Source organism: Bactrocera neohumeralis, chromosome 5, assembly GCF_024586455.1.
Source record: "Bactrocera neohumeralis isolate Rockhampton chromosome 5, APGP_CSIRO_Bneo_wtdbg2-racon-allhic-juicebox.fasta_v2, whole genome shotgun sequence".
Classification (NCBI taxonomy): domain Eukaryota; kingdom Metazoa; phylum Arthropoda; class Insecta; order Diptera; family Tephritidae; genus Bactrocera; species Bactrocera neohumeralis.
In genome coordinates this window covers 10,596,810-10,610,172 of record NC_065922.1, presented here as the reverse complement: position 1 = coordinate 10,610,172, position 13,363 = coordinate 10,596,810, and the positions used below count along the sequence as shown (strand labels likewise).

Sequence of the window (13,363 nt, the reverse complement as noted above, 5' to 3'; positions counted from 1 at the left end):
ATTTCGATGCAACGCTGCCAGTGGGATTTCCAAGCATTGTAGGCGTCACGGAATGCACTCTCCGGAATATCCTTGAGAGCCGAGATGTGTCGTCTCAAAATGCTTGCCTTTCATCGGCTTTTTCAGGTAAGGAAACAAAAAAATCCGGGGGGAGATTGGTCACATTTAGGCTGTAAGGCGACTGCGGAAGCGTTGGGATCCCGGCTTTGGTTAGGTAGCTGTACACAAGAAAGGCGGTGTAAGCTGGGGCGTGTCGCGGTGCAACATCCAGTCGGCTGCGATGTCTTGTCGGACCCCATTAACACTTCGTTTGAGTCTCTTGAGGACTTCCGCGTAAAACTTGGCGTTGACGGTTCGTCCAAGAAGAACAAATTCGACGCCTTTGATGTAAAAAAAAGACAATGAGCATCGGTGTCACTTTGGATTTGCTCATTCTTCCGGTATTCATCAAAAAGACCTGGTGCAACCGAAACACACCAGTCCTTGCTAAAGCAACCTCTGGGTAAGACTGCTTGCTTATATCAAAACGTCTGTACCTCTGCTCTTACGAGCGCTGCATTTTCGGCTTACACCACTCACAGAAACATGTTGCGTGAAAATGTTGGTCCTGACTTTCCAGGTGCTCGGAGATAACTGACCACCCGCTCGTTCGTTAGCTAGGAACGCCCTCTACCGAACTCAGTCGGTGCGCGTACGCTCTGAAGTACAGTCGCGGCGGAAGAAAATCAGTCCTATTACTTTCCGGACAAACCCTGTATCTCTGAATGGAATTTCTGGTTTCAATCTTTTCATGGTGGCCGAAGAAAACAAAGACTCTGACGAGATAATTGGCGTAAAAGTAAGAATAAAATAAGATAAAAGAGGTGTCTCTGGTTTCGATCTCTTAATGGTCTCCGAACAACACAAAAACTCTGATGAGATAAATGCGGAAAAGTTAAGGAGACAATAGGCCCTGCGACTTCTACTGTGGCGGCTTACTTTGGATTGAACTTTTTGTTGAGATTCTTCGGTATCCCATCTATTCGCTCTGTTAGCTGAGAAAACTTAAACATGAAAATATCTTTTTCTACAACTCTTTGAAATACCCATTGAGGAATGCCCAGAAACATTATCTAAATTAGGAACTGTCAAATTTGTTGGCAGGATGGGTAAGAAAGGAATGCTTAATCTCCCTTTCGAAAACACAACGTAAACGGAACTAAGCATTCTCAATTTCAGAAAACTAAATTTTCTAGAATTCCCTTGAAATTCATAAGACAGACAAATAGGTTATATTTGTCGTAAATAAGGCAAAGGAAAATGACATGTTACTTAACCCATAAAGCAGTATACCAACACTTTCAGCATAAAGCACGATTATTAGTACTTTGAGAGACGTGAAGATACGAAAAGGTACCACATTTACTCATTAATATAAAATTCATTGCCGGAGTTGTAAAGTTATGATAGGATAAACGATATAACAGAAACTACTTTTTCATAACTGGATAAACTAAGAAACTTGCTTATAAAATGATTATATATTGGTTATCATATTGGTTATTATATTGGTTATTATATTGGCTATCATATTGGCTATTATATCTGACAGCGATTTCGATTTTATTTTGATGATATATTGTTTTGCATTTTATGTGACGATGTATAGGCTGCATGGCTTGACACCCTAAATATATAAATTGTAAATAACCGACCTCAAGTTTACTAGACCACGAGTATAAACACTATCAATAATAGTCAAATATTCATATTACAACATAATGGTTGTATCTTAGGTACTTCAGAGACATAAGCTTGTAATCAAAGTACCATATAACTTAGGTTTTTAAAAGTATATACTTGTGAATCACTTAAACAGCACACTGTACAACATATCGCGAGGCGTGAGAGAGAGGACAAAAGGCGCAGAAGATTTAAGTCAAAATGGCAAAAAAATCGAGCAGCATTAATAATTAGTAATTTTATTTGCAAAAACTAAAATAAATAAAGCTCGAAGCGATGAATATAAATTATGGCCTCCATGGCATAAATGAATAATTATGAAGTCGATTTCATATTCAATTTTCGATTGTTCAAAGAAAAGAAAACCGCACGCTTAAAGAAACAAAGAAATATCTAGAGGGAAATAAGAGAATGAGAATTGCATAATGTCACACAAATTTAGTGCTAATAAAACGATGAAACTTTTGGCAAAGGTGCTTTTCAATGACACGAAACTGCTATTATTCAAAGGAAATAGGGTCCATACAAAATATTTTGTTTTCTATTTTGTTTCACAGGATCGTTGTAACGGTTGATCCAGATAGAGGCACTTTTTTCAATAGCCTTGTTTTGACAGATGACGTATGAGTAGTATCAAGCTGTCATGTTATTTTTGTTCAGTATTATTTAATATTTCATCATGTAAAGACTTATGCCTGAACAACGTTTACAAATTTTTCAACTCTATTACAAAAATCCACGATCTGTAAAGAATGTATGATATTTCATGAACACAGTGAAGAAAATATAGCAGCCGTAGCTGAACCGATTCCCAAGCGACTGGAACGACTCTATTTTACGTCGGCTTCAATTGAGAAGTACAAAATATTGTGCCAAGAAGATTCGATTCTACTTCTTTTCCAAAAAGCCAAACTTAGTTCTGAGGCCCATTTCTAGCTCAATGGGTATGAAAATAGCAAAATTGCCATTTTTGGGACGAAGAGTAATCTGAAAAGATTCTAGAGCTACCATTTCATCCAGATAAATCAACGGTTTGATGTGGTTTGTGGGCCGGTGGAATCGTCGGTGCATAATTCTTCAAAAATGATACCAGTGAGAACGTAATCGTCACTGGTGACCATTATTGGGCCATGATAACCGACTATTTGATGCCTGAAATTTAAGCTCGTGATCTCGTCGACATTTGGTTTCAACAAGACGGCGAGATTGAGAGAACACTACGGTGAGCAGATAATTTTACGTTTTGTGACGATCGATTGGCCACCAAGATCGTGTGATATCACACCTTTAGACTTTTTCCTGTAGGTATATGTAAAGTCCAAAGTCCATGCGGACAATACCGCTTCGATTCGATTCAAGCCTTGTAGCAGTTACCACTCGAATGAGTCATCGAAAATTGGACTCAACGGATGTACCAACTGAGATGTAGCTGCGGTCAACATTTGTTAGAGATAATCCTCAAAAATTTTACTTTTTATTTATTTATTTATTAAATGAAAAATAATAATACTCGTACAATTATTATCTTACAGAGTAAGAAGCACCAGCTGCCAGGGCTTAGGGCTTACATCAAAAATTAAATGCCAAAAATATTCCTTAGAATGATAATAAACATTTCCCGTTAAATTTGAAGTGTCTGTGCTTTTTTCTTTAAAAAAGCAGAGAATCTCATTATGGATCAGCCTTTATTTTTACTCTTGAGCATGCCTAAATAGCTTTTTCCTGAGAAACCTTTATCTAACCTGGCTAGTTTCGATGTTCTAAATGCATCCAATCTCTAAAATCTGCAAAGTAAACGAAGAGCTGCCGGCTAATGATAGCACCACAGGGAACAGGATGGTTTTCTTGGCATTTAAGTAAAGACCGTTAACAAAAATTTCGTCTTTAAAGTCGAATCAAGTGAATGTGAAATATGCAGCAAACTATGATTGTATATTCAATGAGATTAATAAAGTCAATTAAAAAATTACTAGAGCTTAATTAGTTAGGCTAACAATGTCTTACACCAGCTGAGCGAAGAAAAACATGTCATAAAGTCATTACGGTTCATACAAGTATGAACACAAAATCGACAGACTAGTAAATGTTATAAAATCACTTAGCCTACTAATTTATACAAAAATTTACATTCGTGCCTAAAGTTAAAGATGGTAAAAGTCGGTAAATTAAAACACACTAATTAATCATACGAAATGCCCAAAATCTAGTTAGGCGCACGCAAAGCATAAAGCAAAAAAGTCGTGATTACTTGAAATTTCCAATAACTTTTGAATATGTATGAGGTAAAGTTGCAGGTATATAGCGGTAGTGCGTATTTATGTATTTATAAAGCAGAAAAAAATGAAGAATGTGAAGCAAAATAATGCAACATCGCATGTCAAGTTCAGATTACCACATCATCAATTTTCGACACCACACAACTGTGCTTTAAGCAGCTGCTGCGTCTCTCTCAAGAGTGCTGAGGGTAACAGAGAAGAGTTTTGTTCACCTAACGGTTGTACACGAGAATGGTAAACAGTTATAGCCGTCAGGATGATAAGGCGAATCGATATACACAACCTTGTATTTTATACTACACAGCGATAATGGCCGAAATCTGATAATAACCACGTCCCTAAATTAAATAAATCTAATTCTTTCAACGCCACAAATGTTAAAAGTACAATACCAGTAATTGCAGCATTTTTACAATAAGCGTCGGTTTTGCTTATAATGCTGATCCAGTTGATCATAGCTGAAGAGCTAAAGATAAGTTCTTTGTGATTTCAAAAAAAAAAAAAACTCTGAAGTTCTCTCTGAAGGGTCTATGTGCCGACAAAGAGCCTTGAATTCATAACAATTCTGTTTAGGCGATTGGCGATTATATTTCAGCTAGTCACCCGGGTGATTGAAACTATAAGATCCCAGATATTGGAACCTTAGTCGCGCTAAAGCTGGACAGAAGAGAGAAAAATCTTGAGATTATCTACCTTGATTACTGCCATTAGCATTCGGCAAGATTTGGGAAAGCTCACCGCATGGACGTCCATTGGCCAGTGCAAGATTAGTACTACCACTGGTGGAAATAAAACTTGACTAAGGGCCGAGGAATTCAAAAGATCATAAGCGATTAATCTCGGGATAAACAGGTTTCGACAACTTTCTGACTGTAGGATTGAATTGTGGTCAGCTCAAATTCGGACTATGGGCTATCTAATTTTAGTTTAGTTAGGATACTAGCAGCTTATTTGGACTTTCAGAAATCAAGAATTCCTGAAAGTTCTGATATCTAGTTGAGAGTTGTGATACATTTTCTGTAGCAACTCTGATCCGAGATAGACGGACTTCATGCCAAGTTTGAGTTTTGATGATCACCGAAAATGGCAACTCTGATCTGAGTTTGACGGACTTCATGTCAAGTTGAGAGTTTTGATATATTATCTGTGACATCTCTAATCTAATAATAATAGACGGAATTCATGCCATAATTTCCTTTATATATCACATTCAGAATCTCTGTCCTTTCGACAGATTCTATACTGTATTGATATCTATGCCAACTCTGATCCAATATTAATGGACTTCATTCAAAGTTGAGAGTTTTGATGCATTTTCTGTGGCAACTCTGTTCGGAAATGAATATCTCACACACCGAATTTCGTCCTTTCGACTGATTATATATTGCATTATGAAAGTACCTTATATCTGGCTGTGCTCGCTCTAAGCCTCTCCTTACTTCTTCTTTGTATCTTTTGTTGAGCCGGCACATAATAGTAGGCTAAAGACCCACGCGCTGAAGCCATGACTATGATGAGATCGTTTTGTGGTAAATCCCCAAAATTTGAATAAACAGTGAGCAAAGCAAAACGAGGGGAAAAAACACTTAATTAAAAAGAAATAAAATAAAATCAACGCATAGTAATGATTTCGGTTACGAAAGGAAAGAAGCAAAACAGAAAGCGAATGTAGACACCTGGACCGCCGGTTTAATATAATAATTATGTATGATGTTTAATTTAATATTCATGATTTGGCTTTTTTGCCTCTGCGATACATACATACTTTCTATATTATTATTAGGAGAATGACCATTTGGTATTTTGAAAATAAAGTAAACAATTTGGTTATGTAATAGCCGGTTAGATAAATAGGTGCTGATTGTTCTTTGTATCATTTTATTTATTTAAACGCTGTAACTTTTCGATACGGTCGTAAAAGTAGAGCATAACCGACTTGTTTTTTTAGGGTTGCCACTTGTTTGAAGATTTTATATTAATAAAATTAAATCAACACTGCACTCTCTATTGGCTTATGGAAGTTTAAGCTGATTTTTTTTGTGAAGGGTTGCTAGCTGTTAGTAGTTACTAAAATTTAATTAATAGAAAAATATTACAATCTCTATGGATTTATAAAAATTCAAATTGATATTTTCTTGAAAAAGGTTGCCAGCTGTTTGAAATTTTTGATTCAATTAATAAATTATTATTACAATATGAGCATGAAAACAAAAGAGGTTAAGCGAAAGTTACAGTAGAAAATAGTATTAAGAAGGGTTGCCACCTGTACGAAAACAAATTTGGAAGTTATATGGGTAGTGGTGGATATTATTAGCTTTTTTATAACTATTTTTAGTTTTATTTGAATACATTACAACACAACATTGACGATATTTTTTTAGGTCGAATAAAAGTTTAACTGCTCATAACATGCTTTGGAGGCAATTAGTATTTAACTAGTAATATCTTATTATTATATCTCCGTTTTAGCAAAGTTCTTAAGTAATGTGGTCATTAAAAAGTTGTAATTTATGTGTGTAATCAAGACATCGTTAACAAGCATTAACGAGTCGTCTCGGTAAGCATTGCTAGCAATTAAATCATTGAAAATTTAGCTCTAACTACGGTGATGAGCGATAAGTTTTAATTACTTAAAAGCAAATTTAATATGAAAAGGAAAAAAATATAAAAAAGAAAAAAACTTTACCTTCGGCTGTACCGAAGCTGCACCCTTCACAGATGCCTTTCTTATAATATTAGGTTGTCAAATATCTCCCTTCCGCTTTTTTGCTCTTTATTCAATCCTCTATAAAAAGTATTACAGTGATAGGATTTAGTTCAAATATGCGCCCTTTCGTTCAATAATCTGTTTCCATCTAGACGGCAACTTTATAATACCTCCCTCGCGGAAGCCCCCCTCCTTACATCAAGAAGGGCGTTCGCCATGGACAGGAACAGGTGGTAATCACTTGGCGCTATGTCCGGGCTATATGGTGGATGCGATAAAACCTCCCATCCGAGCTCCCGTAGCTTCTGACGAGTCATCAACGAAGTGTGTGATCTGCCGTTGTCCTGGTGGAACACTACACCCTTCCTGTTGGTAAATTCTGGACGCTTCTGGTCGATCGCCTGCTTCAAGCGGTCCAGTTGTTCGCAGTAGATGGTAGAATTAAGCATCTGGCCATATGGTAGCAGCTCATAGTGGATGATTCCCTTCCAATCCCACCAAACACACAGCAAAACCTTCCTGGCCGTCAATCCCGGCTTGGCCACTGTTTGAGACGATTCACCGGCCTTCGACCACGACCGTTTTCGCTCGATATTGTCGCCAGTCACCATCCGCTTCAAAAATGGGTCGAGTTCGTTCCGTTTCAGCAGCATATTGCAGGCGTTGATTCGGTCCAGAAGGTTTTTTTTGCGTCAAATCATGCGGCATCCAAACATCAAGCTTTTTTGTGCATCCAGCCCTCCGGAGATGGTTTAAAATCGTTTGGGGACTAACTCCCATTTTCTGGGCGATGTCATGAGATGCCACATGTCGGTCTAACTCGATGTTTTCCATGATTTGATCGGTATTCGTCGTCACAGGTCTTCCGCCGGCTGGCTTATCCATGGTGTTGTTTTCACCCGCTCTGAATCGTCGAAACCATTCCTCCACAGTTCGAAGTGATAGAGTACCATCCCCAAAACACCATTAATCTCACGGAAAGTTTCTCTAGCGGATTTGCCTTTAACGAAGGAAAACTTTAAAATAGCGCGAGTTTCGGCGTTAGTGAACTCCATGTTTACACGCCTATAACTGTTGAACGCAATATCCAAACTAATCATGCATAGCGTCGTTTTGTAGGTTATGTCAAGACCTTTCAAAGATGTATAGTATTGCCAAATACGAGCTCTGTAGCGCTTTATACATAGCCGCGAAATTCAAAAGACAAAAAGGCGGAAGGGAGATATTTGACAACCTAATATATAATATAAAATTTTAAACGGTCAGCTTGTAAGACCGCAATCTGCTATAGTTAGGTTAGGTTAAGTTAAGAGGTCGATCCTGACAAGAATCTCATTGGAACAGCACAATCTTGCAAATGCTGGACAATGATGGAGAAGGTGTCTTAATGTTTCCTTCTCACCCTCCTCCATACAACTCTTACAACTTGCATCCATCAAGATATTGAACCTTATCGTTGAAACGTCTATTAGACAATGTTCAGTAAGAACTTCAACTATTGCGGAAAGATGAACTTTGCTAAGGGCAAGTAATTCAGCATTCTACTTTAGACCAGAATTGTCTTGCAATCCGACATGAGCGAGTCGTCAGCCAGCGTCTGCTTCAGTGGTCTAGTATTAGAACGCAAGATGCCAATGGAGATCCATTTCGCTCCCATTCCCATGTAAGCGGGGCAAGAGTGCTCCACTGGCTAGATCATCGGCTTTGCAGTTACCAGCGATTCCACAATGACCAGGCATCCAAACGAGTCTGATGATGAAATAGTTTGGTGCGATTTCTAGTAAAGACAGACATTTCTTTACTAGCTTTAAGGGCACAGTTAGCGAGCACAGCGCTAGTATTGCCGCTCTGCAATCCACTTCCGTTAGTCTAAAGCTAAGCTTGACCAAGATCTTCTGAGAGAAAACTTCTCCTGCAAACTTCCCTACAAGCTTTGACTCATCTGTGAAAAGGCTGACTTCGCCTCTCCTCTAGCGACTCCTCTTCCTCCACATATTCCCGTCGGCATATGAGCCACCCTGAGTGGGCTCTGCGACGCAGTGATCCAGGTTTTTCCCTTACGCAACACGCGCATTTACGTTCGCCTCGGCTTTAAGCATCCACTTTGCAGACTACATATTCATATGCTGGAATGATCCATGAGTGATGTGTTTAAAATGGCATTAAGTGCTACTGTTGGTGGACTCTGCGCTTCAGAGATGTCAAGAGGCGCTCTTTGGATACGCTTCTTGATTTTTCTAGTTTTTTCGAGCGACCCCCCATCAGACAAATACACCATAGAACATGTTTGACTTGACACCTTTCCTCTATAGCTCCTCTACAGCAATATAAGGCTACCGATCCCCTCCTTACTCTTTCCTCAATGTTTGGCTTCAATGAAAGCTTTCTATCAAGAATGGGTCCTGGTTATATCTCCATATTTACAGGTTGAATACCCTTCAAATGAGGGGAAAGGCACGTCTGTGTTCATATAATTCGTGGTAAATAAAACCATTTAATTTTTTCTTGGATTGTTGCTTTTATCCGCCCTGTTGGATACCACGTTGAGATATGCTTCGGTTAGCTATGCTATAGTATTCCGATATGCATTTTTTTCGGAAATTGCGACACTGCTTTGAATAATGATCTATGCAAAATTTCTTTATGATATCTTATTAGGTAAACAAATTTTCCATATAAGGATTTTTTATTTTTCAGTTTGTATGACAGCTATAAGCTATGTATGTATAGTATAGCTATCGACGATTCCGGCAAATGTCAGCTTTTTGGAAATAAAAAAAACGAGTGCAAAATTTCAGATTTATACTTTAAAAACCGCGGGACTAGTTCGGGTATATACAGACAGTCGGACGAAAATTTCCTGCCAACCAGGAAATAGTCGCTGGGGACCAGATCTGGAGAATACGGTGGATGCGTAAGCAAATCGAACTCCAATTTATTGATTTTCACCATCGTTTTCACTGACTTGGGGCACGATGTCAGGGTCTTGGTGAAACCGCACTTTCTTTTTCTTCAAAAGCGAACGTTTTTCTGCGAATTCATCCAAACGTTATTGGACCGCTATGATGGTCCTTCTTTTTTCAAAGTATTATTATTCCATGCGTATCTCAACATGCAGACGCCATAACCATGTCAGGCGACTTTTGCGTTTTTCCACGCTTTGGAGCGGGTTCATCATGTGCAGTCCACTGTATGACTGTCGATTGGACGCCGGAGTGAAATAATGGAGCCATGTATGTATCGATGAAAAACCTCGGGTTTATTACGCTTGAACATCTCCAAAGACTGCTCCGAATCGTCAACTCGCCGTTGTTTGTGGTCAAAAGTGAGCTTTTGGGGTTAACTAAAATTCAAATGGATTTATTTTTATTAGCGCCTTCTATGTGTCTGCCGTTCTTCAAAATTCATGACACTATTGATTGCAATACACTTCAATTACTCCAAATCGAGGAAGTTCGAGTTGTTAGGAGTCAAGTAACTTAATGGTCTCCTATGGTCAAGGCCATTGTTTAACTTTAATTTCTTACTTGTTTACTGGCTGTGTGGTGAGGCTTATTTTAGATATGACTCATAAATTTTACCCTCTTTTTATAAATTTCTAAAGTGGCACTTTTTTATCATTTTTATTTTAATTTTTATCATTTAATTTCATTGTTCTCAACTATTAATCATAACTAAACGAATAATTGCTGACTTTTGTTGAAATCGAAATGAGCACTTGCTTGATTAAATGACGTGATTTGCGCATAATGGGAGGATTTTCCGTCTAGCCGCACATTTACACAATAAATCGACCCTGCAGGAAAACGTGAATTTGAGTCACACTGTGGTTAGTTTAGAACTGTGGTGAATTCGTCAAAATTGAGGCAAAATCAATGTAGGAAAAAATTGGTAAGAAATTGAATAAAACAAGGAAATGTTTCTCAGTAACAATAGTTATACATTGTGACAAAAAAGTACCTGGAAATTGTAAATAAAACGCAAAATATTTAGATATTCATCCATATTTGTTTTATTGCCTTCAAAGTAATGCTGACCAGATGAAATACTTATGCCAACAATTTTTCCAAATCTCGAAACACTTTTGAGAAGCACTTTCAGTTTGAGGAACAAGAAAAAATCACACGGAGCTAAATTAGGTAAGTACGGTGTTTGATCGATGGAATTCATTGCGTTTTTGGCTTTAAAATTGGTCACAATCGTACTCTTTTTGAAAAAAATTCAGCTTTATCGTAACGTTCTTGCTCGATACGCGTTTTATACTCAAAATATCCACCAAAATCATTCGAACGGACTCGCGAGAGAAGCCGAGCTCTTTAGCACCATATCCTTCACCTTTTTAATATTTTCATCAGTTGAAGAGGTCGAAGGTTGCCCAAAACGAGGCATGCCTTCAACGATCTCTCGTAGGCTTGGGTTTTTGAAGAAACTGAATCACCGTAGGATCCTTGAATCGCTATAGTTTGTTATGTGGCTTTTTATTTTATATTTTTACAAAAAATTTGCATTCTAATCCTTAAATTTAAAATATTCTATTCAAAGTGGATTTTTTTTTCACGAATAAAATCAGGTACGTATAAAGCCCTCGTTCACTTTATCAGCTGATTCGTTGGATTTCAACGACCGACGAAACTTCTACTTCCTCGGAAGGCGTCTGTACTATAGAAAATGTGAATGGATAGTAATCGTTACCCTTTTTGAGAAAATGTTAAAGTTAATTCAACTGTTCCAACAGTAGTATTGGTGCCTTATTATACTAGAAAATAATCAGTTTAGTTTTCCTACAGGGCATGTGTAAAAATTTTGAAATGTTCAAGAAACTAAGAACAAATTGGTATTGAAGTATTGACGAACGCCGGCGGCAAAGGATGACCCGCGTTCATTGTGTCAGCTGAGCTTGAGTAACGAGCGATGATCGATTGATTTGCTCACGATAAGTGGAGGCAAATTAACGCCAATGTGGGGTACGCGCTTACTATGATACGAACAATACCGATAATTTAGCCAAGCAATAAGTGTTCTGCGAAATTGAGTAAGAGAAGAAAACAAAAGACCTTGTCTAAAAATAAATACCGAACCAAGGCACTTCAGCATTTAGAATAAGGAAATTGAGAATTGCAAGCAAATGTTTGTGTATTATTTTTGGACATGATTACTTGTACCGACGATTTTTTGTTACGCTTTCCTTTCATCGGTAATATTCTGCAATTATTTTTCTGGCCTGAGCTTTGCCAATATTTCTTTACTCCCAATTTGTAGAACGTCATTAGTTCGTTAGCGGAGGAAGCTTCCTCTATAAAAATCAATGGCAATCGGTTATTTGGCAACAATTACACAATTGAGTTCTAACAGTGAAGTCTCCGTGAAGCACTAGTACAATGAAAGTGAGTACTGAATAAACTGTGATCTAGATCCGCTGGATACAAGGACTAATATTTATTTCTACGCTTCCAGGTTTTCGTCTGCATTTTAGCCTCCTTGGTGGTAGTTAGCGCAGGAGGTGGTTATCTGCCACGAGGTGGCGGCGGCGGTGGTGGCTTTGGCGGTGGTTATGGCGGCCAGGGTGGCTTTGCAGGCTCTTCCAGTTCCGCCAGCTCGAGTGCGTCTGCATACTCCTCAGGTGGTGGTTTTGGTGGCGGAGCCGGAGCGGGGCGCTATGCCGGCGGCTTTGGTAAAGGCGGTGGAGGTGGCGGTCGTGGCTGGAAAAGTAGTGGTGGCGCCTTAGGCGGCGCTGGCAGCTATGGTGGCGGCGCATCTTTGGGTGGAGCTGGTGGTTATGGTGGCGGCGCATCCTTGGGTGGAGTTGGTGGTTATGCCGGCGGTTCGTCCTTGGGTGGAGCAGGTGGTTATGGTGGCGGCAGTGGTTTCGGCGGTGGACATGGTGGCGGTAGAAAGGGCGGTTTGTATGGCGGCGTTACCTCCAGTATTTCCTTCCAACCAGGAAATTCTTTGGGTAGCGGCGGTGCAGGTTCTTATGGCGGCGGCGTTGGCCATGGCAGCGGTTTGGGCGGTGGAGCATATGGACCTAGTCTTGGCGGTGCTGGAATCGGTGGCGGTTATGCTAGCGGTGGCTCTTCATATGGAGCCAGTAGCAGCGCTGCTGGATATGGCGGTGGTGCTTATGGTGGCGGTGCTGGATTGGGTGGTTATGGTGGCGGTGCTGGATTGGGTGGTTATGGTGGCGCTGGCGGTAAATCAGGTTACGGCTACTCTGCTGGTAGTAGTGCTTCAGCTAGCTCATCCAGTTCAGCCGGTTCATCTGGTTGGTGGAAGAATTAGTTCGATTCTATGACCGTGATATATCATAAAAGCTTTCAGTAAATACTCTATGTGTAATTCAGAAAACATGGAAATAAATAATTGCAACGACGTTTCGTTTATCGAAAGATTAAAGCATTTTTAATTCATACTTCGATGATTCACCAAGAGTTTTGCCAAAACAAAGTAGATCGGTTTGGTTTTTAAGGAAGTATTATATTTAAGTTTTCAGCTACTTTTTTGAATGAAATTCAAACACCATTCCTTTCACCCCACTGAGAATCCAATGACTGTCCAACTGGCGATCCAATGATTCTAAAGCTGAGCTTCCATCGAAGCTCACTAACTTCATAAGATATTGAATTACAATCACCTGGGAAGTTTTATCTAACAAGCATAT

At 39.1% G+C, this 13,363-nt stretch overlaps 2 protein-coding genes across 4 annotated transcripts in view; one reads left to right on the top strand and one right to left on the bottom strand.

Annotated features, from left to right (window-relative positions):
• LOC126759048 (anoctamin-1) overlaps positions 1-13,363 on the bottom strand; it is a 191,295-nt gene that overhangs the window by 54,660 nt on the left and 123,272 nt on the right. The gene's annotated exons all lie outside the window — the stretch shown is intronic.
• LOC126759097 (uncharacterized) lies at positions 11,676-13,085 on the top strand. Its single transcript, XM_050473706.1, has 2 exons — positions 11,676-12,089; positions 12,160-13,085. The coding sequence occupies exons 1-2, from the start codon at positions 12,084-12,086 to the stop codon at positions 12,982-12,984; spliced, it is 831 nt and encodes a 276-aa protein (XP_050329663.1). The 5' UTR covers positions 11,676-12,083; the 3' UTR covers positions 12,985-13,085.